At 40.6% G+C, this 27,500-nt stretch overlaps 1 protein-coding gene and 2 non-coding genes across 4 annotated transcripts in view; 2 read left to right on the top strand and 1 right to left on the bottom strand.

The window, feature by feature from the left end:
- The window catches only part of LOC138006452 (uncharacterized), a 39,283-nt gene that overhangs the window by 799 nt on the left and 10,984 nt on the right, over nt 1-27,500 (bottom strand). Inside the window, exons 3-27 of one of the 2 annotated variants that reach the window (XM_068852788.1) lie at nt 26,116-26,169; nt 23,650-23,775; nt 23,360-23,488; nt 22,898-23,044; nt 21,351-21,424; nt 20,531-20,687; nt 19,584-19,713; nt 18,960-19,169; nt 17,724-17,924; nt 17,060-17,212; nt 15,150-15,254; nt 14,343-14,443; nt 13,111-13,288; nt 10,894-11,122; nt 10,551-10,800; nt 10,251-10,460; nt 9,330-9,577; nt 7,923-8,118; nt 5,787-6,087; nt 5,032-5,154; nt 3,963-4,201; nt 2,132-2,434; nt 1,855-1,989; nt 852-952; nt 210-312 (exon numbers count right to left, since the gene is read on the bottom strand). In XM_068852788.1, the coding sequence (XP_068708889.1) occupies nt 210-312; nt 852-952; nt 1,855-1,989; nt 2,132-2,434; nt 3,963-4,201; nt 5,032-5,154; nt 5,787-6,087; nt 7,923-8,118; nt 9,330-9,577; nt 10,251-10,460; nt 10,551-10,800; nt 10,894-11,122; nt 13,111-13,288; nt 14,343-14,443; nt 15,150-15,254; nt 17,060-17,212; nt 17,724-17,924; nt 18,960-19,169; nt 19,584-19,713; nt 20,531-20,687; nt 21,351-21,424; nt 22,898-23,044; nt 23,360-23,488; nt 23,650-23,775; nt 26,116-26,169 (4,203 nt within the window). The remainder of the gene's footprint in view (nt 1-209; nt 313-851; nt 953-1,854; nt 1,990-2,131; nt 2,435-3,962; nt 4,202-5,031; nt 5,155-5,786; nt 6,088-7,922; nt 8,119-9,329; nt 9,578-10,250; nt 10,461-10,550; nt 10,801-10,893; nt 11,123-13,110; nt 13,289-14,342; nt 14,444-15,149; nt 15,255-17,059; nt 17,213-17,723; nt 17,925-18,959; nt 19,170-19,583; nt 19,714-20,530; nt 20,688-21,350; nt 21,425-22,897; nt 23,045-23,359; nt 23,489-23,649; nt 23,776-26,115; nt 26,170-27,500) is intronic. The other variant, XM_068852790.1, reaches the window with a different exon arrangement.
- Nucleotides 2,686-2,758, top strand: Trnaa-ggc (transfer RNA alanine (anticodon GGC)). Its single transcript has one exon. It is a non-coding gene; the product is annotated as a tRNA-Ala (tRNA).
- Nucleotides 18,723-18,795, top strand: Trnaa-agc (transfer RNA alanine (anticodon AGC)). The gene has a single exon. It is a non-coding gene; the product is annotated as a tRNA-Ala (tRNA).

Below are 27,500 nucleotides of genomic sequence, written 5' to 3'. Positions count from 1 at the left end.
TTTTTGTTTGAGTCCATTCTGATTTGCCGAGGGTCGAGAGAAGCTAAAGTAACAAGCGTTACTCCACTTTCCGTGAGACGAGAAACGTTTGCCGCTTCCCGTAAACGCGATACTAAATCTCTTTACTATCTCATCTTGTATACGCAAACCTAACTGTTACTTTGCTCCTGCGTTTCTAAGTACTGCCTCGCTTTTCTTCAATAACGTACCGAAATGTCCGAAGGAGTAGCTGCCTTCACAGATGAAATGATCTTGAGTTGGGTACTAATGGTTGGAAGATACTCGGCGTAATACAACAAATCACTTTTACTTCTGCACAAAAAATAGAACAAGGAAACAATTGTTAAAAGGGGTTCTTTCGATTTTGCTGAGTTCGGCTTTTTTTCAAAGCAAATCTCTGTGCTGCGATTAGCTTTCGTTCAATATTTCTACGAGATGCTGATTTTACTTGAACTCTGTTGATAACAGTGCTTTAGCTCTTAAAACCGTTTATTTCCCAGAAGTGATCGTTACGTGATTTCTCTTCGCAACTTCAATGAAATGTCAGTCAGACAGTTATTGAGAATGAACATTATTATCAGCTTAAGAGGTATGACATTGATATAACACCAAATTCTTATGACGTACGGTACCCGGCAAAAACTCTGCGGTACTAGTTGTGAGAATGAACGTGTAACATCTAGTCTATTTTTGGTTTAGAAAGAAAGAGGTGATCTCATTTGAAACAAGCAACAGTTTTGGTGCTTGTCATATCATTTTGGACAACAGTGTATCATTCAACAACTAAAACCCTTTTTTTTCTTTAAACAAATTACGTAGGGCATTTCTGATTTCAGTGTCAGCTACCTTACCGTTCGTCCACACACTGCTCAGCTATAACTTGGGCAAACTTTAAGATGACCAAGGCGTTGGAGGCGATAGCTTTCGCCATGTTAATCATTTCCATTTTATTCTGTTAAAAACAAAAGTAAAAATATTTTTACTATAACACGACTAACATTTGCAATGTCAGCGCAGAACGAACTCTACAACAACACGACATTGGACGTAAGCCCGCAACATTGCATATCTGCTTAATCTCATGTATAGAACAGTTCTTTATCTTTCATTTCTGATAAATTGACAAAAAAAAAGCAACAATTTTCGATATTTTTAAGCCATCTGAGACAGAAAGGATATTTAAGTCGCTAGTAAGTGTTTTCTTTTGTAACGCGCAATTCGTATCAATCCTTGGGCTTGCATCTGTGCAATCAAAATGTCAAATCTAAAATGCAGTCAGTGGTCCGCGTTAAACCTGGATCTAGAAGAATTTTCGGTTCACGTGACTTTCGGCTCCAACAACCAGGAACTTACAACTCCCGCGCTAAGGCCCATGATTGGCCAGAAAGGCCTGGTTTCGAGGGAAAATAGACCTAAGAATATTTTTTTCTGTGAAAACGTGATGGTACAAATATTTGGAAGCTGTACGCTTCTAGCCACCCACGCCGGCGTTTATAGGGTAGTTGTATACCCGAAAGCAACAATCTTTTCCCGCAGTTTGAGTTAGGAGGTGTCTTGGCAGATAGCCATTCATTGTCAAACAATAGCCAATTAATTTAATGCTTATAAAGAAGTCCGTTATATCCGCCATGTCATTTATTCCTGAATTTCCCGCTAAAGTTGTTCTGCGTGTGACGTCACCTTCCAGAATTCAGTAGGTAAAATTTGATTGGCCAAACTGCGGAAAAGGAATGTTGCCTTTGGGTAAGCAGGGGTTTGTATCGAGGAGGTGAAAAAACGACTCCCTTGAAAGCAACTGCGTAGGAGGCCAGAACGCCCCTGTTTAAAACAATGGCATTCACGGCTTCCCCTCACCTGAAGTCTGTTTCTTCCTCGAGCGAACTTAGCAATCTGCATCATTTGCTGCGCCATTTCCTTCGCCACTTTCACGATGGAATTGTGCTCTTCTTCCCATTTGTCGGTTTCTTCTTGCAGTAGTTTAGCAGCAAGCTGAAACCCAATGGACTGGTTGTTAAGTAAGATAATCCGGCGTCAAAACACGGTACCCAGTTAAATAATCAAGTGAAGCTCTTAAGCACTTTTGTAATATACGCTTATCCTTCCAATTGAACGACTAATTAACTTTAATAACCTCTATTGATTTGGAGTTTTTCCTGCCCTTCAGTTCTTCAATTGACGTTGATTTCCAGTCGTCATCACCGCGAGAGAGCCCTGAAATACTCGCTGCCCGCTGATGGGGACCAAAGCGCCGTCTGCGTGTTCCAAGGCGGTGAAGAGACTCGGCCGAGGAAAACCGCTGATGGAGCTCATCAACCAGGGCCTTTCTCGTGAGGTCTGTTTCACTGGCTGATCCCCAGGGCCCTCTCAGTCGACGAGCCTCCGGTGCACTATCGGTTTCAGAGTATGAAGGTGATCTATCTAATGAAGTTTTCCTCTACAAAGAGAGCATAAGGGATCAAAAAGATCAGCAAAACATCCTTGAGTTGAGCTGGGACATTGCGGGGAATATAGCAAGATTTCTCATCCTCCAAGTCAAGATAAAAAATCATGAAAGAAATGTATATTATTTGAAAGGCGGGTTACAGACTAAAGATAGACGGAAGTACATACATTTCTTTCATTCTTTAAATCCTTTCACGGGAACGACATGGTGGGCCCAACAAATTGACCTGCGCACAACTGAGTGGCTTCATAGCTCAGTTGGTAGAGCATTGCACCGGCGTCGCGGAAGTCATGGGTTCGAATCCCGTTGGAGCCACCCGAATTTCTCGGGTGTCGGGTGTCTAGAAGAGCCAGTTGCTGAAATTGTCCCGATTAGTGCGAGGATCGATCTCCTCTCTCTATCCAATTTCACAAAAAATAACGACGACGTTTCAAGCGTTAGCCTTTCGTTTATTTGCTTTGAAGGAGGTTTGTGGCTTTGTTGTTGCCCTCGCCTCCGCCGTTTTTTAGGCTCCCTACTAAGGAGGTTGAGAAATGACAACGACGACGGCTACGAAGGATAACTTCGCGGTAATGTAATCTAATCACAATCATTCGAAACTATTCGAGGATGGAGGATAAATTACTGAGTTGGCAACTATCTCGAAAATAAACTGGTACGATTAGAGTGGAAGTTTACGGAGAAAATTTACCATTTATCGTCAGGTGCTCACTTCCTTCACACAAGCTCAAGCGTACGGAAACGTGCACACAGGTGCAGAGCTTACAGTGCCATTGGTTTTTGTCATTCTTCTTCTCATCGATGTCTTTGTCGATGTCGCTCCCGCTTTGGCTGGCACAAACGGGCTTTTTGCCAGCGTCAATAGATGCGGTTTCGTAGCCTTATTCCTTGGTCCTTCGGAGTTCCCCGTCGCATTAGGGTGATGCGGGAATATTTGGCCGGTCACATGACCATCAAACATCTTTTTCCGGTTCACTACCGGGCGAAGGGAAAGGTCTGGTTGGCGGTTTCAAAGAAACGAGCATGCGCGTTATTAGCGATATTTAGCACTGCGTTTACCGCGGACTGAAACTTGTTTGCTATTTGCTCGTTTCCTTCCCGTTATCTACACATTTCAAGCAACTCCTCCAACGAGAAAGACAGGTTAGAATGAGAGGATTTTCAAGCTTTTATGACAAGAACAAGCCCTGCCGTTTCCCGTTTCACGAAAACGCGATGGCAAATCTCTCTATTAGGGAGCTTAACCACGCGCGTTTTCGAGACGCGGACGGCAACCGGAAGAGAACATTTCAAGTGCCAGGACAGTGGTGTCTCCTGGACTTTTATACTAATCATCTCTAATGGAGAAAATATAAATGTGGTTGTGTGAAGAAAAGGTTAAAGGGAAAACAACTCACTTCCGGTTGCCGTCCGCGTCTCAAAAATGAGCGCGCTTAAGCTCCCTACTAACAGTGAGAATACGCTCACCAGCAAAATAAAGCCGAAAAACGAAAAAAGTCGGAAAAAGTCGTCAACTTACGTCACTCAATGCCATGTCATCGAAATATGAAGTTATCTCTGGTAACCGTCCAGCTGCTGTTGAAGATCTTTTGGAAGGTGTAGAGGTTGTCTGCACATTATCGTCATCAGAAATGAGGGACATCGCTGAAAGACGCCCGCGGGACGAGCCCGCGACGGCAAATGTTTCTTCTTCAGTCAAGGATTCAAAGCTCTGCGCGGGTTCCATTTGCGGTATGCTTAATAAATCTTGAAACACGTCTGTGAGGTATCAAAGTAACAATGGGTATTAAATAACGGAAAACAAGGACAATAGTGATATGGCTTACTGGGAAGTATTTAAGATAAGTCCCGGAGACTTTTTGTGGAAAGTCCTAAAACTCTTTGGGATTCCTTCGGATGGAATAACTCCTTCTGTTGATATCTTCATAAGGAAGGTATTTTAAGGCATAGAACGTTGTAATTATTTCGTTTTTTTCTTCTCCTGAAAAACCAAATAACTAAATAAAGATGAGTGGATTGGCGTTGCAATGAACAGCTTTTTGGAGCCGAAACGTTTCAGGATTTTGAAAAACGGGCCCCAGGTCTTTAAAAACAAGACGGCATAATTTACTCAAGTCCCGACACGGCTGGGTTTATTTGCGCTTCTTCCTGAAGCACAAATAGCTTCAGCCTGCTTTTCATTTATGATCCAAAAGAACGAAAAATGGCAAAGGTGTTAACTCTTTTTGCTGTTTGTCCCGGATTGTAGCCTCAGGTGGGCACACAGGAGGATTTATAAGTTAAACGACACGCATTGTGCGTAGTACACACCTGGGGCCGGTTATTCAAAAGCCGATTAACGCTGATCCCAGATCTAAAATTATTCAAGGAGTTTATTTCTCTGCTCCCAAATGCTGTTCAACGCTGCTATTCGGCAAAGCTTTACATTAGAAGAAGTCAATCTTGAAAAACAAAAATAAGCAAAAGAAACTTTCACCAAAAAGTTGAAAGCATGAAACAAAAGTTTACGCTAATCCTGGATTAACTTAATCGGCTTTCGAACAACCGGGCCCTGATGTACTTTCGCTTCTGCGGTTGATATTCGTTACCTTGCACTGCGACGCTGTTCGCATCAGGAAGAGCATCAAGTGTAGCCATCAATTGCTGAGCTTTGGAAGCCCATTGACGCCTCAGCATCTGGAAATGTTCCACAGTGGGTTGATCTGGATTGTCTGACATCAAAGCAAAGCAAAAGGGTCAAATAAAGTTCTCTTTAAAGCGAAAGCACCTTGACCAATGATACGGAGCCGTCAAGACGCCGACGAGTATGCCTGAGTAACCAGCTGCTTAAAAGTGCGTAACTGATCGAGTGTAGAGCAAAAGTCAAGCTGGCCTAGTAGTCATCAACCACGCCTCCCACCCCTACAATCGTAGGTGGGTTTCCTCCTCTCGACTCCAAGCTAACTACATCTGGCTGCGGTGCTGTGCTCAGAGACCTTACATGGTTACATGGACTGTATAGCGGCTGCCAGAGGCTCCTTTTGTGCCCTTCGTAATTCAGTCCCTAATTGACTTCAACAAAGGGTGATAAGAAGGCCTTCTTCTTTAAATAAATAAGTTACTGTAAGGTTCGGAAGTGTGCAGCCTAGGAGAGCTTACATGTGCTTCACTGCCCTAATCGAGACCTACTTAAATGTTCTCGACAAATGTGTTGGGTTGGGTATATATTACGGCAAAATGACACCCCTTACAAGTTAGAAAGTCTGTCTTTCTCATATCGGGTATTAGTTCCTTAAGACCACAAATGCTGCCATCATCTCAAGGAGCGTTTAACGTTTAGTTAACTATTCAAGTGTAATGTTACCTGCCAAAGCACGCGCCGCTGCAATAACTTGCGGTGTCAGCCTGTCAATAAAGTCACCAGTCACGCGAACGTGTCTGACCTTGCTCGTGTGCCGAGAATTCTCCACGGCTTTACTCGCGTGGGTTCGAACGCGAGCAACGCGGGCCTTTAGTTCGTCTGCCTGCATCTCAAAGTTACTCTGTTGTTGTATTCTCTCACCAAGTTCCGCTTTACTCACAGCTAATGCTGCGCCCGCGAGCCGATCAACAGATGCTGAAGCTTCGGCTGTCAGGTCATCGACGAGAGCTGTCAGCAAATGGACCTAACAGGAAGGCAAAAACCGAAGACTAAAACCAAAGATGAACGATGATTAAGGTTGCTCTTCACTAGCGACGCAGCCATTCACTACTTGCACAACCCCAGAATGCATTACGTTTTGGGCGTTCCGTTACATAAACAATGGATACTCAGTTCACTGAAGCATGAGACAGTCCTAAGAGTAAATAACTGGTATTGTTTTTTATGTAAAGAACCCTCAATACGTATTGCATTATGGGACTGTGCAAGTAATGAATACGTACATCCAACATACGCAGACGTTAATTGGTGTGTTCTGTCCTAACAAAGAGTCTGTTTATGCTGCTTATGCTTGAATCGCTAGTAAAAAAACCAGTCTTAGCGAAAATTTACCAATATTAAACAACGACACCTCAAAACAAAGACGAAGTTGACCACCTTCAAACGACAACGTCTACATTAATACTACGTCACTAGAAGCCTCGCTGCCATTGAAAGCCAGGTCACTTAGCAATCAACCGCAAAATGCCTTACCCTAAATGATCTAAGAAACGCCCCCTCTCTTATAAACGCCTCCTATCCATAAAACGCCTCTGGTGTGGCGTAAAGTTTAAAATAGACGCCCCTCCCTAATAAACGCCCCGTTTCGAATAGATGCCTCCCCAAACAAAATCGTCAAAAAATCGAAAAAACGCTTTGTAAAGCAAAATCCCGCAATTTATGTAACACAATTGTTGCTTGGATAGTAATGGGTTACGAATTATATCCTGTTCGATCTTAAGTTCAAAGTACGGATATCGCTCTTTCATTTTGTTAATTTCTGTGCTCAGAATGTCGGCAATTTTCTTTCGGTTTGTTCTGGCTCGATAGCATCCAGGAACAATAAGGCCGAATATCCAATGATTTACTACTTCAAGAATGACCAACCATGATGATGTGAAGAGGAATCGGAACTGACAGTTACAAGCACAGTTCTCTGTACTGGATGAACCCAGCCTCCCAAACCCTTTTCAGGTCATCACTGAGTCGGATGTCGACGAAAGCCAACTGTGAAAACACTGTTGACCCAGATGACGACGAGGACATTGATATAGAACTATGAATTTGCTGTTTTCGCCGCATAGATATAGAACTATAAACTTATTGTTGTCGCCGCGCTGATATGGAACTCTATGAACGTTTATTTGGATTTTCTAGCTGTTACAGTTAACTTGAAATAAACGCCCCTCTCTAATAAACGCCCCCCTTACACCACAAACATTTAATAAACGCCCCGGGCGCGTACTATTGTTATTACGGATACGTTCTGCGCATCTCAAGATACTGGGGATTCCTATTGGAGGCGCTTACTACTACAGGGGTATTTTTGCGCGGCTTAAAACTATGCGGAGAAAGCAGAACTTAGCAAGTGCTCTTGGAATCCAAAAAGAAAATTGGGGGTAACCAAGCATTTTTCAGAGATAATTGAGCTTCAGTTTGGTAAAGAACGTCATACAGTGCTTTGTAATTTAAAGATTTTCGCAAATATTGTTGATAAATTATCTTTGAAAAATGCGTGGTTACCCCCAATTTTATTTTTGGATTTCAATAACACTTGTTAAGATCTGCTCTTCCCGCATAGTCAGTAAACCGTGCAAAAATACCTTTAAATTAGTAGGCACCGTCCTTAAACATAAAAGTAATGCATCCTATACCGATCCAATGAAATGGTGCTTGGATTTCGTGTCCGCTTTATTTATTTTAACGAAACGAGACCAATGAAAATGAAACTTAATAAGAATGAAAGTAAAACGTTATTTGAAAGCTAATGCAAGACTTTGCAAAAAGACTCGTTTGAGGATAAACTTAAGTGAGCATTACCTTAGTTGCCCATTCCCTCTGAAGCAAATTCATTCTCTCTACCACACCCATGTACGCTAAGCTTTGCTCCAATGTCCTATTGTCCCGAGATGCCATCTCACAAACCACACGAGCTGTGTCCTGCAGGTCAGCGGTTAGTTTTTCCACAGAATTCCCAGTTGCCGCGGCTAAACTGACTTTTTTGGGATCGTTGCACCTGAAAGAATAATTTATAAATCACGAAACTTTGACCTTGTTTTAGCTATACCATTGTTCCGGTAGGAAGGACAGCATTTGTCATTTTCCCAACCCACATCGGTTCCCGCACATCATAAATTTGAGATATGCAAAGGAAATGTAACCAAAGCGATTATTAAGAGTTTGACCTTTTAAACTTACATTCAGGAATCATTGCTTGATCTTCTTTCTACATTTGATTCAGATTTTCCTTCATTCAAAGACCAGATTCAAGAGTCCATGACCCAACAGTAAGAATCTGGAATCAGGTTCGTCCCTATCAGCGTCAGAAAAGTGTCTACTTTTACACCAAGTTTTGCGGCAAAATAAACAGTAGACCAAATCAGCTGACTCAAGGTTGTACCCTATTCAGATCTCCCGAAGTTAAGGTTCTTTGTGTATGGTATTTGCTTTATAATATAGCATTTACGTTTAAATGATATGGAAACACCGGGAACAAAACGTTTCATTTCCAAAGGGTTTGAATTGGGTACCGATTCGGTCTATCGTTTATTTTCCAGCAAACCTTGGTTTAAAAATAGAGACATTTCTGAGGTTGATGGGGACTAAGCCAATTTGGGTAAATCCGAGTACTCCATTCTCGTCACCAAAGCCTCGGATCGACCCAATGCTCTGGGAAACTCTTTGTAGGAGAACACGCGCTGAAGGGTTCTTGTAGCCAAAAATTGGCTATTTGAACCTTGCGTTGCCTGCTCACTCCTCGTGCTAATATGAATGCACCAATTAGAGACGCTTTTGATTGTTCTTCACGAAAACCAATGAGAAGACACTTTGTTTCAGGGTTGGAATTTGGAAATGGAATTTGTTTACCCACGGAACACCTTAAGAGCGTTCAGGAGCTTGTTCAACATGTGTCCGTGCAATCCGGATCGAATTGGAATTTGGCAGTGTTGGTTTTTGAGGAGAGGGGAAAACCGGAGTACCCGGAGAAAAACCTCCCGGAGCAAGGGCAGAACCAACAACAAACTAAATCCACATACGACACCGGGATCGGGAATCAAACCCGGGCCACATTTGTGGGAGGCGAGTGCTCTCACCACTGCGCCACCCCTGCTCCCCAGGGCTCTGCTCTCCCTAAGTCAAGAGAAGAGCTCTGGGGTTGAGATTGATCTTACTCTTGGGTGATGGACTTGGACACTTGCCAGTACATATTTCGTAACGTGAACTCACCCAGCAGTTGATCCAATTTCCATTTCCTTTAGAGTTCGTGAATATGACGTTAACATCCGGGAGTTTTCCTGCAATGCATGCTGGTCTCCTGCCGTGGCAACGGACGTCAGTTGTTCCACCGGAGCGGAGGTTCCGACTGTGACGTCATCCACCGCAAAGATAAGGCCAAAAACCTTGGATGCCCAGTCCCTTCGCTGAAGTTCAAGTCGCTCAAAGTTCGCAACATCTGCAGGGTCTCTTGACAACGCCTGAAGGCAAAAATATTTGGCAGGATAAAAGTTATTTTATTTTTTTAAATTTGGTCGTGGGGATGGGGAAAGATGGATGCCGCGCCTTGACAGAATGTAAAGTGCAGGTTGCAGGTCACTGTTTTACCATAACTAAAACAACCCACACTTAAATACAAAAATGCTAACCTACGGTTTAAAACACTATCTAAAGCATATTGCTTAGGCCTAATGTTAGCATTCGTAAAACGCCTAGTAAACCAAAAAGTTTTGATTCTTCAGTTATGGCGAAACAATGACCTGCAACCTGCAGTTTACACCCTCCACGATAATTGCAAGATCGTAACTACAATAACCTTGAGATGGATATTCGGCAAAAATCCGATCTCTTCTAAAAGGAGTGGAACCACGGCTTTCTGATTACTATATTGGATCCTCTACCCCTCCCCTGAGCTGCAGAAGAGTCGATGAAGACCTACCCCCCGTGGAGTTGTAATCCAAAGGAAAAATGTGAGGATGGCTGGAGTATTTAAGAATCGTCTTCAATAAACTACATATCCTCATTTATTATAATACTCGACAAAATATCGTGTTTCTGATTAGTCAATGACGGATTCATAAATAGGTTATAAACTGCAATAGAGGTAATAGAGTGCAAAACGGAAGCTGCCAAGGAAAACTCAAATGAACAAACCTGAGCGGCCGTAATTAGTTGAGGTGTAACTCTTTCAACTTCTTCTGACGTCACACCAACCAACTCCACCCGTTGAAGCGAGGCTGGATCCCGCGCAGGCGCTTCGCCTTCATTCCCAGCATTCATAGCGTAGTCTTCAGCATCGGCGGCTGCTTTTGCCGCCACAGACAGCTGCCTGAGGCGATGGACATGTCTACTTACGTTGTCCACCTGAGAAGCAAATGATTATATTCGTTCCTTTAATTTGCTGTTTTTGCGTCAACATTTTCATATTTCAACATGTTTTCAATTGATCTTTACCTGCTTTCTGACCTGCTCTGCATCGCCTGTTGCAGCAGCCAATGCCAGTTTGGAGGCCGTGGCTGACCAAGGCTGAACAATTTTATCAACAGCACCAGACAGTACGTGAACTTTGGACGCCCACTCTCGGCCTATTGTCTGCAGCCGCTCGACCGTCACTAAATCACGTGGGTTGGCCCGAAAATCACGTGTTGTTTGCATGATGAGAGGGGTGAGTTTTTCAATTTCCCCAAAGGAAACACGAACGAGCCTAGAGTGTTATAAAAGTTAAGGTTCGTTAAGAAGTATTGGCAAAAACATGAACTGAGCAACAAATCCTAACAAAATAAAAGTTTCTTTTCACCTAACTCCTTCCGAATTTCGTGTTCTCTCTGCACAACTGCTTGCAAGGGTCCTCAAGGCAGATGCCCTAGATTCCACCTTCCTCATTTCCCTATCGACCAGGTCAAAATCTCTTGCTTTCGCGGCATTCAGAAGTCTGGATACAGGCGCGCGAGAGGACTGGGACGGTTTAATTGGGCGAACAATACCAGCTGACAGTGCAGACTCATTCGAGTTTCTTTCGCTTATCCCTGGAAATCAAAAGGGGAACAAACCGATATTTGACGGATTATTAATGCATACAGCAACACTCTGAGGGCATAATTGCAGCCCCATCACGCTAAAAAGTAGATAACAAAGAAAACCCACCTTGGGCTGAGAAATGTCGCTTATGTAATGGGAAAGAGTCGGAAAAATTAGTCTTTTTTAATGCAGTTCTTTCCTGTTCAGTTGGAGTGTAAAGTCACTTTATTTAACGCCTGACGTTCCTACAGCTACGAGGCTGATATCAATGGAAGCCGACGTTGCGCCCGATGCCTTGAGCCCCTTCCATCTGTCAGTGCTCAATTTTACGGGTATTTAAAGCTACAGCTTCACATTCAGTCGATAAGTTACTACCTAAAAGTTAAAACTATATCACCAATATTGTTTGGTTTTAATGTTTTACTGATGCGATGAAAACAGAATAGCTCATCTATATAAGTAGATATAACTCACACGAGCATAGTTAACAGTTAACGATGACGATAATGATGATGATGAAGATGAACGTTATCATTTGGTGATTCCCTGGTTTTGCATTGCGCAACCCTACTGCGCACAATTTTTTGCGTCATTGGCAGTAGTCCCTGGAGGCACATTCATAAAATGGCGGATTTTCTTTGATGCCAAGCTTAATCCGTCAAGGAATGGATATTTTCTCCCGAACGAGTACGATGACCCCTGATTTTTTATTTCATATTCTTGTTGAGCATAGTGTCTTGATAGAGTAGTAACAAAATCAGCAAAAATCTATGGCCCGTTTTTTGGCAATTTCACAAAATCGGACGGAAGGAGCCATTATGAGTCGAACAGCCCACACTCAAGTTCAATCTATTTTTGAGCGATAAGTATACTCCCAAAGCCATTCAAATACATTAAATGTTTCAGTTTCGTACGTGAATTAACCATAGAATGACACCAGACTTCGCGTCATATCATGGATTGCATTTATAAAATCGAGCTATATTTGACCAACATCGGGGGTGCGCTGCAATTGTCAAAGTGGCTTAAATAGCCGTATCTGTCAGCGTCGCACCATGGAAACGAGCAGGGTGACCCTCCTCCCTTTTTTATTACATTTTTATTAACTCCTTAACATGATACAACAGTGTGTGAAGTTTCATTGAAAATCTATGACAAGTTTTATTTCTAGGGAATCAACTTAAGTGTCAAGTCTTCTAACGCTGGGACACTAACTGCGGTCACTGAACATAAATGTAATTCTTAATCAACAAATAAGTTTAGAGTGGATTTCTATTGAGTGTCGAAAGTAATTAGATAATTACTTGGGTTTATGATTACTTCACTCATTGATTGGTTCAAAGTTCTCGCGCCACTTTTTCAACCAATCAGAAGTGAAACCAAAACCAATCGTGCCCCGCGCATGCACAATTTCCCGCGGCTACGTGTAATTACTTCGAGTTTTGATTGGTTTACTGGATTGCCTCCGTGCTTTTTGATTGGCCAAAGTAATTACTTTGGTTTTGGTTTTACGACACTCATTCGAAAACCGCTCTAACTCAAATCAACTAAAGCCAAACATCGGTTCTTGAGGAGAGGGGAAAACCGGGTGTCCGGGTAAAAACATTTCGGAGCAGAGTAAAAAAACAACAAATTCAACCCACACATGACGCCGAATCTGGGAATCGAACCCAGGCCACACTGGTGGGAGGCGAGTGCTCTCATCACCGCGCCATTCCTGCTACCAAGCAAGAATTGTAAAGAAGAAAACGTTGACAGGGTGATAAAACTGCAACACCATAAAAGTGAGAAAAGTGCTCAACAAGATATACTTCAATCTGAGACTGATAGAAAATAATCAGGCCTAGGGCGAGATCTCTCATTTGAGTATAGCTTTAGAAATTCCCGTATCGTTCTACCACGGTGTTTGGAACTGATATAACTTAAGTTATAAATAAACACCCTCATGCTGGTACATTTTAAGGCATTAGTTAATTGATGGATGAGAACACTTTACCAAGCAAAGCTTTCCTGTTGATTCTATCCATTTCATCATCTTCCAGGAAACTAAAAAGCAGATCCTCAGACTCCGCGCTTTGAGGACGCCCACGGGATCTATCCCGAGCTCTGTCCCGTGAGGTGTCCCGTTTTTCTTTCGGTAAATTCGAACGAGTAGGTTTTGGCTCTTGCTCGATCTGAAGTAAATAGGGAATAAAGACAAGAGTTGAAACTTAACAGGTGACATGGAAACTTGCCAGTGTGCCCGTACTATCCAGAGAGTAATGGTGTTATGCATTTACCAATGTCGACTAGAATAGCACTGAAAATTATGTTTTAGCCACTCCGCATATGCCAGTTTATCTCAAATGTATGTTCTAGACGCTTCGTAACCATGGGGTTGTTTCTCAAAGATCCCGAAACTTTGTGGGCACATTTCGGGTATCTTTGGGTATCTTCAAAAGTAAAACGTTTCAAGGCAATCGCAAATGCCTTGTTTTCTCTGGTGTTGAAAAAATGTTCAAGGATCAATTCTTCAAAATAAAGACAACTTAGTCAGTTCACGAATTGCTTTCCAGGCCATAAAAGCTCCCGAGACTTTTGAGAAACAGGCCCCAGCAAACTTTTGGTTTTTCGTTTTTCGGGCGAGTGGACGAAACACAATGCAATACCTTGAGCTGGCGCTCAAAGTCCTCCCCCTTTCGTTTCTTGCATTTTATCCTAATCCCCATTTCGTTTCCAGGCGTTCATAAATATACATCAAATAATAATCCCCCAGATATAACGCCCCCCCCCCCCCCCCCTTCCTTTGACAAAAATAAGAGAAAATAAGAGAAAAACAAAAACATCTCGGAAAAAAGAATTTATCGTTCAGGGCCCGGTTGTTCAAAAGCCGATTAACTTAACCAGGATTAGTGTAAACTTTTGTTTCAAGTTTTAACTTTTTGGTGAAACTTTCTTTTGCTTCTTTTTGTTTTTCAAGATTGACTTCTTCTAATGTAAAGTTTTGCCGAATATCAGCGTTGAACAGCACTTGGGAGTAGAGAAATAAACTCCTTGGTTAACTTTTAATCTGGGATTAGCGTTAATCGGCTTTTGAACAACCGGGCCCAGGTTGAAAACTAGAACGAAAGAGTTAGTCTCTCCCGGTGAGGCACGCAAAAAGTTACCGCACTCCAAACTGCATCATTTTTGGTTCCAAAGCATTAACCGCATAAAAGCATCAAACATATGATGTTAGTTACCACTTACTTCCGCAAAGCTAGGAAGATCCAAAGATGTTTCGGTGAACCGAACAGGCTGATTTTCAAGCTCTACTGGTTCTGGTTCATCAACCAGCACAGTGTCACTCACTGCAAAGAACAAAACAGTGTCTGGAACTAACTGAAGAGAAATTGCTACCTTTAAAGACGTTTCCAGTCTTCTCATATAAGGACGATAAACCTTTGGATGTGTTGAGTTGTTCATAAACCTGAGGCGTCAAAGAGCAAACATACCACTCGCAAAAAGTAAAAGAAGTTGACTGATTTATAAACGGCGTTGTAAAGGGGATTTGAACGAACGTACAATAAAAGATGTGCAATACAAAAGCTGTATTAATAAATACAGGTGTAAAATGTTAAATTGACTTCAAACAGTCCAATTTTCTTTCGAAGAAAAAGCAGTCTTCGAATGAAAATGAGGAGGTCTGAGATGTACTTCTTCAATGAGATAACTAGGGAAGACTAAAAAAAAAAAAAACAAAAAAAACGCGAGGGTTCCGAAAGAAAAGTCGGCTTTCCGATTACTAGGTCTAATGCTCTTGTACCGAGCTTACGGACACTTTAGGTCACAGAACTACGTTCCGAGGAGAGTCATCTTGCCTTACTGTAAAGTCTGAAACTGTCGAAATGTGCTGATAAAGGAAATGGTAGTTTCGACAACTCATGTGGTTGCGTTGAATTCGGACCTGGCGTTATTCTTTAAAAATGATAAACAGAATGCATCGTTTTCTTTCTTGCAAGGTTCAAAAAGCATTCCGTCGTCTGTGACAATTAAGACGAAACAAGATAAATATACCTGGGGTTGTGGGACGAGCTCTTAAAATTTCAAACAAATCCAACATGTTGTCTTTAGGATCCAAAGCTTGCGTACCTGATGCATCCGTGCCATAGCCACTTAGATCTTCACGAAAAGAACAAAATAAATACAATAAAAAGTACTTTAGGTCGGGGCGACAAACGATTCCACAAACCTTGCTAAAGAGGCTAGGTCACGCAATTTTAGGCAATTTCAGCACTGATCGAATGGTCATAGAATTAACTAAAATATCAAAATAACTGTTCAAAACTATAGAAGAACTCTAACAAAACACAGGGAAGCCAAGAAAGGACATGGATGGACAAAACTGGAGAGGATTGAAATGGACTGAATTTGGGTAAATTTGAAAAACGTCGGCACACTTTTTTTCAAATTTACATCAGTCTATATCAAAATGTCATTTACACAGCTGGAAAATGATTCTCAGTTGTTATGTGGCCGTGATTTTGCAAATGAAGACTGTTTCTCTGCCAATTTGACGTTTTAGAGCTCACAATTAACAAAATTGAAAAAGAGCGTGACCTAGCCCCTTTAAATCAGTATTATTACAGTACGAGTAACAAAATGAAACCTAAATTAAGTTTAAACAAAGATTAGGGAGAGGTTAGGGTTAGTTTTACCGATTTATTATACCTCACTTTCTCGCTTATAATGTCTAAACGTACCAATACATGTCAGTATTGCGAGGCTCATGGGCTAACTTTTTGACAAATTTTGAGGCAATTTTTTTTCCTGAAAAAAAGATATTTGCTTGTTTGAATGGGACAGCAAAATTTCGCTAAATGTTGTTTGCTGTTTGTCCTCGCGTACGACAATTGTATTTAATCGCTGAATCGATACAATTTGTGACCTGAAATTCGGACAAATAATCACCAAAAACGTCTGTAAAAATTGACGCCCCAAAAATATCCCGGTTAGATGAGGCTTCAACTGACAGATAAGGCTTTCATTCCACGAGGAAATTGACCGATTCGACTGACTCAGTGTTGTACCCACAACGGTTCCATTTTGTTTCGATTCCACTTACGACTCCGTCGCTTACGATTCAGTGAAAACAAGATCGTCGGAGTCGGAAGTAGAAATGGAAGATCAAGCAAATCACAAGGTACAAGCCTAGACTCTTCGATTACTTTCTGCCGCGATAAACAAACATATATAGCAAGCACGGACGAGAAGGTTGTGGAGGATGTAAGACTCTTCCCCGTGTTATACGACAAGTCTTGCAAACTTTATTAAAAATAAGAATATGACAAAATACTTGGCAGGAGATGGCCGAACAAGCTGGGCTTGAATCAGGCATGTGATGAAAGAAACCAGTAGTATATACGGGACTGATTTGACAGAGGTTTTTTATTGGACCCGCGACGCTGCGAAAGTGGCGGAGCGGGGACAGAAAATAAAAACCTCTTCAAATCAGTCCCGTGTACACTACTGAACCAGTAAGTCTTGCAAAATGAGGTGAAGAAGGAGCCAAAGGAAAAAAATTCTGCTCTACTTCCACCATGTTTTCATTTCTTCTGTTTTGGCGCCAAATTTCCACCTTGCCCAGGCCCACTTCTCCGCATTGTGACCAGCTTGTTCTTCCGCTTCTGCTTCGGACTCCGACAATCTAATTTTCACTGGATCGTAAGCGATGGAATCCTAAGGATAATCGGAAGCCAATTTTCACTACATGTAGGTCACACGTGCTTACGACTTCGCTTACGACTGACTCCGATTACGTCGCTCGGGAAAACCAGCTTTTAAAGTGCGGTTTAAAGCCAAATGAGAGAAGTGATGGATTCTTGCTCTTTGTTGTCTATAAAGAGACAACTGCTTAAATTGTCCAGCTAAAGTGCGAGGATCACTTCTGTCATTTAAATATTGATTGGAAACATCACTCAACAAACCTATGCCAACACCAGCAGGCCGTTTGAGGGCAGATTTTATCATCTTGACTTTGTCACTCAGGAGTTTAGAACTATCGCAAAGCTTTCTGTGTTGCTCAACATCTTGCATGTTGAGCAGTGTTCCTTCTAAACTTTGGACAACAACTGGCAAAACTAGGATTGATAATTAAATGCACAATGAAATAAGTAAACAAAAAAAGGCGAAAGACTTCATCTACAATCTTAAATAAAAGTGGTAAAAGGCGTTTGAAGAGTTACAAGATCCCCACTCATTTTCCTAACCATGTAACCTTGCTTTCATCAATCAAATTGTTCCACTGTCCAAAAAACTATGAAAATCGCTTGATCGCAGTTTTATTCTTTGCAGTTTAGTGTTTTAGAAGTGTGTGAATGTGAAATTTTTGCGAATGTACACTGCAAGTCAAGGATACCATGCGAGCGGAACATCTGTATGGGTACTTTCAATGAGAACCCAAAGGCGGCTTATTTTAAATCCAATACAGACAAAAGGCTAAGTCGTACACAAGCCATTAACTCGGTTTCTGTGACATGAAGCGACTGAGAGCATCACTAGAATTGACAATAGAAGTTGTTGCCTGAAGTTGTGTTGTTTAAGAAACTCTTGGAATTGGAAATACTAAACTTATTAAGAGAATTGACAAACCTGATTCCAATTCTGCACATGCTGACTGTAGCTTTCCTTTATACATCGGATCAGCGGTAGCATTCATCTCCCTCCTTGTAACTATGGCGACTCTTCTGGCTCGGCCAAGCATTCTGAGGGACACCTGGGACACTGCTGGTATGTCCTGCTGATACACTAAAGCTTCTTGAATTTGCGCAATATCTTTCTGAATGTTGAAATCTTGAAAAGGAAAATAAGTACAGCGTTCCATACAATCATGTTCTTTAAGTCTCAAGGTCATTATTAAGTCAGGTACAAGTGATCTACTAATACATGTATCATGAGGACCACAAACCAACTTATAGCATTGCAGATCAAATCAAATCCAGTCTTTTTTTGGAAATACTGTAACCTTGGACTGGATCTAATATTTTCACAAACGTACGAATCTCAGTGAAAGAAGGGGGTATAGTAAATTTTTTGTCCTCTCGCCCATTGCCAAGCAACTTGGATATCATCCTTCCCACAGGCACAATACAACATTAACATCAATGGTTGCATTGTGAAATTTGAAATGTATGACAGTATAGCGCCCACAGACCTGAGGGACACTTTGATGATTCAGAACCTAGATAAATTACCAAGCTAACCCAGGAGTTCCAGTACCTCAATGCGTAGAGCGTCCGACCAGTGTTAGAGAAGTCTTAGGTTCCAAACAACTACTTTATCGTCCTTTATCGTCACAGGCGCGCAATTTACACGTCCCTTTAATAACACCGATAGAAGTTAATCAAGAGAAGAGTAAATCAACAGAGGTTAGTTTCAGAGGTAATGGGTTTGAATCTTGTGGGAGCCACCTGAATTTCTACGTGCTATAAGAGGCAATTGCTTAAATTGTCCAGATAAGTGAGAGGATCATTTCTCTCTTTCATCTTCAGCACGCAGTTCAAAATTATACACATTTCTTTCATTCACTGAGTCCTTTCACAGTGACAAATGAGCCCAACAAACCGACCTGCTCCCAACTGTGTCATGTGTGGCTTCATAGCTTAGTTGGTAGAACATTGCACCAGCATTGCAGAGGTCATGGGTTCGAATCCCGTTGGAGCCACCAATTGAAGTCTCTCTTCGTTTAACAGCAATAGTTGAATGGCAAATTTCTTTTTTACCAATGGCAGGGACTGAGAGAAAAGCTTAAGCCTGTAAGATTCCTGTAATGATGGTCTGGAGCATTCTCATACAAGAAAATAAATAATACAGCAAAAATTCCATTACCAGTCATCAAGACAAAGTCGTTAAAGTCTGTTATGTCATCAACAAGGGATGTAAGAACTTGAAGCCTTGCAGTCCACTCTCTTCTCAGTTGGCTGAGATGCCCTGTACAGCTAACATCTGTAGGTGTCTGGCGCACCCTAACAGCCACAGAAACTAGTTGAGGGGCTAAGTTGTCTACCTCAGTGGCTGTGACATTGATAGCTTCGACCCCTGTTGGCGCAAAAAGAGATAATATTTTGCATGCCAAAAACTGTACTAATCTTTTAGCTCATAGCTGCAAATAAACAGTTAATAGTTGTCTGTACACTGGAACAACATTTGCTCATTGGGGGAAATAGGTTTCAATTTTGGCGGTAAAATCATCTGATATGTTTTGTAGTAATATTCTTGATCTGTGACCCAATCAATAAAATTAATGTTACTTGAGCTCACAAATTTAATCTCTACCCAATTGCTGTTAAAGTACAATCCTGAGACACTCTGACCTTACATGAAAGATAATTTGCCTATTTTTCTACAGAAAAATGTATTCATGAATATTACAATCATGGGAACTGAAGAGATTTCAAATCCCTAAAGATCATAACTCGTCTTGCATCTTTTATAATTGTAATGCTCACTTACTTTTAGAATCAGCTGATATCGCTGCAGACTTCCGAGCTACCTGAGTTAATCTTGCTGAATGTTTCTGAAAGTCATCAGCTTTTCCTGTCAGCCTTGTCAAGGCATCTTCTTGACTTTGGGCACTTATGTCCTGCAATAACAAAATTATTACATTCTTAGGACTGAATTAAGAAACTGAATTTGGCTGAAGTGGTATAACAAAGTTGTGATGATGGCCGAGTAAAAACTCTGAAAGACGAAAAGAAGTATGTTGATCAAACAAGATGAACCAGTGAATTAATTAAACTTAAACTTACACACTACAAACAATCGGATTAATGACTGTGTTGTGAAATTAAAAATACAAGGTTTAGTACCACATACAGTGTTATTACAGTAGTAATTCCTTAATATTGCCCGATTAGAAAAGTATAATAATATTATTGTTCATTCAACCAGGTGGGAAATTAACAAGGAAGAAAACCGTAAACTATGGTCACTGTATTACTGTTTGTTCCTAGCAAGTACGGTAGTTCAACCTGAGACAAGAAAAAACTGATGGGTGCTCTGCAATGGATGACATCATGAGACTAACAAAAAGGCAGCAGAAAGATACATGTATGCTACTCACATACATGTCCAATATACCGAAACAGATATGATTCGTCTCGTCAAACTGATGGTCCATTGCTACGAATGGTTGGATTGGTACCGATAGAAAATGATGTCATTCCAATGGTTTTATTGGTGAAAAACAAGTTCACTTAAATTACACCAAGTAGAAACACGCTAATAATTATGAATAAATTATTCCTCGTTCTATAAGCCAACCACACAAAACACATTCGCTTTCACCAATAGAACCATTGGAATCACCATTAACACCAATGGAGTCTATTTGTGAGTATTGGTGGACAACCCTTGTTACTCAAAGCCCAACCAATGATATTACAATAAGTTATTTTTACCAACAAAGGTGCAGTTGCTGATTGTATCATATTATGCACAGGAAGCTCAGAATCAGCAAACACAGTGGTTATGTCGTCAACTACAGCAGTCGAGACAAGACGATCAAGCTTCTTTAGTTCACCTGATAAACGTTCAGAGGCTAAATCAAGTTCATGCCTGCAATTAAACAGAACAAACAGTGAATCCCTTGATTTTAAGAGACTCTCTTAAAAGTGAAAAAATCCTCTTCATTAGGTTCTTTAAGAATAGTTGTGACAAATCACTGTTACTGCTGTTGTTATGATAATTTAGCAGAATACGTGCAATTTCATATAAATTATTTGAACCACGGGATGAACATCAAATGAAAGCAAGAGGGATCATACTGTAATAATGAACTTTATTTAAGTGTTGGCTGTACATACAGGTGTATTTAGCGCTGGGGCACTATTAAATTGGGGACACTGAACAGAATTCCAATCAAATCAATGCAAATCAAGTAGATTGTTTTTTGAGGAGAGGAGAAAACCAGTCAGTACCCAGAGAAAAACCTCTTGGAATAGAGTAGAGAACCAACAAACTCAACCTACATGTGATCCTAAGTCTGGGAATTGCACCCGAGCTACATCGGTGGGAGACAAGTGCTCTAACCACTGCGCCATTCCCTACTTGTAGTTTGATAAGCATAATAGCCTGAAAAACTCCAGGCATGAACAGGATTCAAACCCATAACCATGCGATTTGAGGATCATTGTTGAGATCTCCCCCACATAAGAAATTAAGATTCCTTGTTATCCTTGTAACATTTTCACCAGAATTATGGGCCTCCATGCACTTCACCTAGTTCTATGTGACAAAAGGTTCCCTTGAAGAGCTTTTTGCAGCTTGGCAAGTTCATTTCGCATCTTTAGAACCTTGACAAAAGGAACAGCAAGAGCAACAACGATAAATTTAACTACACTTTACAGAAATAACTTATCAAGTAACCAGTAATTGTTAAACCAATAAAAAACGCCTGCTTTACGACCAGTATTAAAGGAAACATACGGTAGTTTTTCAATGGATGTAGGGGTTGTTCACTTGCCCCCCTCTCCCCCTCCCCCCTCCCCCCCAAATTGACGAATAAAATCATGTGGCATTAGACAGAGTAAAATCTAAAGTCTCACTCCCTAGAGTTAATGGGTTAGTACGTAGCAATTAATTCATGCTTTGTTAACTCCAAATGCCAGACAGTAGCAGGCTAACAATTGAAAATAACAAAATTAAAAACTAATTCATGTAAACATTTCTGTTAACTATGGTCTATTATCAAAAAATAATATTATTGCACTCCATCTAATTTGTTTGAGTAAAAAGCCTTATTTCCAGGTAGCAGTGTGTTTGCAAAATAATGCTAATTGTACTTACCTGCAGGCCCGTCTGTTCAAACAATGGACAAGCCATCCGCCAGATAAATCCAGGGTTCGTACACTTTTTCAGACCAAAAATTCAAGGACTTTTCAAGGACTTTCAAGGTCCAAATTTTGAAATTTCAAGGACCTCTTTTTTATTTACGTCGAAGAATTTACCCATGGAAATAGTCTGACAGTACAATTCTTGCTCATTTTCCGTAACGTAGATGTGCGAAAATGATGCCAAGGCACTGGTAACCATTCTCAACCCCACAGCTAGTCGCATTTTTATGACATGCTGACTTGAGTGGCTGATTATTTTTACTGAAGTTATGCGGGTCAGAAAAAAATCAAGGACTTTCAAGGACCAGGAATGAAGAGCAGAGATTTTCAAGGCCTTGAAAATGTGTGACCTCACACGGGAAAACGTACACTAACGTTTTAACGTTTAACGGCCGAAAGCGTTAGTTAACCGTTAGCCATCATCAGTCAGCCGTTAGTAATCCGTTAGTCAACGTTAGACGGTTTCACCAAACCGTTAGACGGTCTCACCAAACCGTTAGACTGTTGCACCAAACCGTTAGTAGTATGGATAAAGCGTTAGTGGTTACCTTGTAACCGTTAGAAAAATTTAGCATTCGTTAGTTCATTTAGCCGTTAGAAGGACCGTAACTGTTACAGTGCGTTAAAACGTTAGTGTACGTTTTCCCGTGTGAGGTCACATGTACTCTCAAAATTCAAGGGTTTTCAAGGGTTTTCAAGACGCGCACAAACCCTGTAAATCACTGTCTAGTGAATAAGTCATAACAAGACCAATTGCACTATCAATTGAAATGGATAGTGGATTTATCAAGTGGATAGCATTATCCACCTTTTGAAAAACTGGGGCCAGAAGTACAGAACATACACTACTCTTGACTACGGTACGTTTGACACTCCCTTCTTTTTAAAAACAGTCGTAACAACTGACAGTAAATAGAAACTTATCTGACTAACATTTTGACAAGCTTGAACAATCCTCTCCCTTCTTGCACCTTCACAACTATTAGCCACAGCCATACTACTGCTCACAATGGCATCAAGGTAACAGTCAAGCTCACTGCTTGTACCCAATCTACTGCGAGGGGAAAGCTGCTTGTGAGCCTAACAAGAATACAGTCAAACAGTTATCAAATGAGAAGACATTTTGTTGGTCATTTCTTGGGAGGAATTTTATTTGATAACTACAGTACTGTACATGAAGTTCATACATCACAAATTAAACATTATGTACAATCAGACTGAGTTTGTGCCAAGCACATGAAACCGGTTGGAGAAATAAAAGCAAGTTGACAAGATTTGTTGCTGTGTGCTGCGCACTAGTATTACTTTAAAAAATTAAAAGATCTGCCTTTCCTTGGTCCTTCCAAAGTTACCAAACATACCTTACTATGCTTTATAGTTACAAGCATGATATACCTTTTCTAATGTTGCTGCCATGTATCTTGGCTCTTCAACATTCTGATCAAAATCTCCTCTAGCTTGAACAATTCGAATAATCTCAGTACAAGCTAACATGATTTGACCTACCACGTAGTCACGGCTTGCCTGAAGTTGGAAAAAAATAATGGTCAACTTGTAAAGGGTGACAAATTCTGCACTCAATCTGTTTAAAACGTCTCAAAATAACCACAACATAAGAGCCAAAATATACGATTTTACGGCAGATAGGCAAACTGCCCATCAGAACATTAATATTTTGAGCAAACCTTTGTTTGTAAGTTTGTTTGATTTTTCAGGTAAGCCTGCATGGATGCTGCCAGTAATCCTATGGAGTTTTTCAAGACCAACATCACTGAAACAAGTCTGTCCCTCTGAAGGGGGTTACTCAGCTCCTGTAAGTTCAAGGACCATCATCATTGCTTTTAAATCAGAAATCAAAAGTTCTAATAATAATAATAATAATAATAATAATAATAATAATAATAATAATAACAACAACAACAACAACAATAATAATAATAATAATTAACAATTATTGCATGAGGTTGAGCAAAATATCGTGATTTGTCAGTGGCGAGCAGATCAATTATTTGCCGAAGCTGAAGGCTGAGGCAAATAATTGATCTGTGAGACACATTCATTCAATCACCGATTTTGTTTTTGTTTCCGAGAAGCCGTAAGCATGTGCTGCCTTGCAGATTGGCTTCCTTCTCAGCATAATTATATTATTTTGTAGACTTCAAATTGTACTTACAGTCAAACATTCAATAACACTAGGCATCAACAAAGCTGAAGAATTTCAAAGTTTTCAAAGCATTATTATTATTATTATTATTAAAACTTTTCATTGAAGTGAGGTGCAAGGATGGCACAGTGGTGAGAGTACTCGCCTCCCACCAATGTGGTCCGGGTTCAATTCCCAGATCCGGCATCATACGTGGGTTGGGTTTGTTGGTTCTCCTCTCTCTGCACCGAGAGGTTTTTCTCTGGCCTGTACTCCGGTTTTCCCCTCTCCTCAAAAAACAAACATTTGATTTGCATAAATTTGTTGATTGCAGTTCACTATTGTTGATTGCAGTTCACATTGTAAGTTGAAGTTTGATTATCTGGATTTTCTCAATTAAGGCATGCAAAAAAGCCAGAGAGTAGAATCTACAGTAGATGCAGAACCACACTCTAGTAGGAGGAGGATTGGTTCCATAACTTCTGGATCATACGGATCTAGTTATTCAGTGGTTGACTACGCAAAATCATTGATTCTACGTCTTTATGTTAAAAAGCACTTCAACGACATGTAAATTGTAAAGCTTACAAAACGAATTTTAAATACCATAAAAAGTAGTGTTTTTGAACAAAAAGAAATGCATTTAATAAAAACTCCATACACATGAAGTAAACACATCAAAATACGAGAATTACAGGAATAAGGCACAGTTTAATGTCCAGAATACTACCATTTGCACCATCCTTGAAGCGAGACGAATTTTGTGTGAAGTTTTACTTTTCAAACGTTAACGGCTTGTCCGGTTATGTGTCACTTTTGACCAATGAAACAATTGGCGCTAATGTCGTGAAATTGACAATGTTTTTGGCAACATACCAGCATGTTTTGTTCACATGCTCTTCACATGTTCAGGTTTTCCGTGAGAGCGGAGATATTTATGAATCTGCCTTTGGAGTCTTGAAGAGTTCTCATCTACATGTACCTAGCTCCCTTGAGTTTCCAAAGACATGAAATATGGAATTTGGTATACTTTACCAAGTGGAGATACGTGTTTCAGCAACTGCGAGAAAAATTACATGAAACCAAATTGAATGTGAAACTACAAAGATCAAAGAGGAAATATTTCCCTGTTTTGTATTAACTTGATATGAACTTTATAACAAACTTGCACTTAATAAACTTGAACTGAAGTCTAGGGCATTCTGTGCACACGCTCTTCCATGTTTCTTTTTAAGAGCATTTGAAATTTTGATCTCAAGCGATTTCTGGACGGTAATTTACCTCCTTTCAAACTTGTTAATTTTGAATTTTTTGCCTGCATTGAGAGACATAAACCCGAACGCTCTCATGAAAAACCTGAAAACTTCAAGAGCATGTGAACAAAACATGCTGGTATGCCACCAAAAACTTAACGTTGTCAATTTCACGACATAACTGCCAACATTTCATTGGTCAAAAGTGACACATAACCAGTCAAACCGTTAATGTTTGAAAAATAAAACTTTGTGCAAAATTCGTCACACTTCAAGGACGAACGCAAATGGTAGTTACTGTATCTTCATCAGGGCTGATACAATGTCATCAAAAGAGTCTTTTGTATGCTACATGTACCAATAATTAATTTTGCTAAAAAAAGGCAAAAAATGTGTCCATTTAAAGTAATCAGCATCCTTTTTTAGATAAGATGTGAATAGGTGTCAGATATAAGGTTGACAAATCCATCACGGTTCAAAGGACATTGATGTGCCCAGCTTCCAAATAGCGGTATTGATAGTACACTGTACAATCATATACTACCACTGGCAGGTGGAGATAATATTATTCTAGAATTATTCCACGCAATTTTGTGGTAACTGTTACATACATGTGTTTAGGCAAGCATGCTCTGATGTTTTCCTTATTGGCCAAGAAAAACCACCTTTTGATGGTCCTGGTTGTATTCAAAACTTTAACTTTTGGAATTACGGGTCATTGTCTTGACAAAATTAATATTAACAATGTCACTTACTTGCTGTCTCTTGTTACACAAACTCGCCAAGACCATGAGGGACTCTGTGAAACTCTGGTAATTATTATAATAATTATTATTAATTCAAAACACAGCAAAATGAGTCAATGGGTAATACAATTTAACCAAATTGAGGACAAAGAGCCAGCGATCTGAGCCAATCTTGCGTGATAGTAAAGCATATCCGCACGCATAAACAAATGACAAAGCCACAGACACTGCCTGCTGGCGCTGAACACCTTAAAAAAATACCTTTGCAACCCTGGTTCAAACCCAGGCCTTTGCCATGAAAATCCCACATCAGCTCAGCTTTAGTCAAATCCCAAATCCCAGTCTCTTGACCCTCCCTTATTACATCCAGGTATGGTGCTAACCAGTGTTAAATACCATGGAAACCAATGGTTAGTGACACCCAGGCTTTGAGCAACCCACCCCTGAAATGGACTACAGACAATTCCCATCACAAAGTGTCCTGCAAATCAAGGCTGCTGCCTAAGAAAATTTTTCCGGAGCCCTTCCGGCTTCCAACATTAAAAGTTAGCAGTCCGAGTCATTTTTTCAAGAGCCCAGAATTAATTAATTAAAAGTGAAGAATTGAATCACCTTGTGATAACTTAGGCACCCGTTCGGGCTACTTGTTCAGAAATTTGGTCACCCCTGCGCTCGCAAATAAGGTGTCCCAGGCAACCACGTAACCGTTAGGCAGCAGCCTCGCAAATGCTGCTCCTCAAAGTAAGGATAAACAGCTCACTCAAAGCTAAAAATAACGCTAACCTTTACCCTTACCCTACTGTTGGAAATAGATAGCAAAATCTTAGACTTTAAGGCACACTTCATGTTGGATGTCAAAATTGGGCATGCATCTAATTAGGTGAATAATTAACAACTATTCACCAAAGTGGAGGTGTCTAGTGTTGGATATTTACGGAGCTCTGAAGCGGAAAGGTAAATATCAACCACTAGCCACCACCACTGAGGTGAATAGTTGTTTTTGTATAAACTAAAACAATGAGATAACACAGCATAAAAAGATGATTTAACTCATTTATTCCTGCAAAGATTACAACATTTTCAGGAGCAAATTCCATGCGAATTGCTCGGAGGTGAATGGCAAAGGATATCCGGAGTTTGAGTAACCAATCAGCGCACCTGCCCGTACGAAAATTTGTGGCCTGAATGAGCGAGATTCGGGCCAGATTCGGGCCATAAAGCTGTTTTTAAGGCAAGAACTGAGCGAGACAAAGCGAGACAACCATTTTGTCGCGCTTGTGCGACTGAGCCAGACATTAGTTTGGTTCGATTATCGCCGATAGTGTGGCGTGAGTGAGCGAGAAACAGTGAAACCCCAGTTTATTCATTTACGCCGCAGTAACGAGACATTTGTC

This window comes from Montipora foliosa, chromosome 6, assembly GCF_036669935.1.
Source record: "Montipora foliosa isolate CH-2021 chromosome 6, ASM3666993v2, whole genome shotgun sequence".
NCBI lineage: Eukaryota > Metazoa > Cnidaria > Anthozoa > Scleractinia > Acroporidae > Montipora > Montipora foliosa.
Note: the sequence above shows the minus strand (reverse complement) of the source record. Positions and strands in the feature narration are given on the sequence as shown.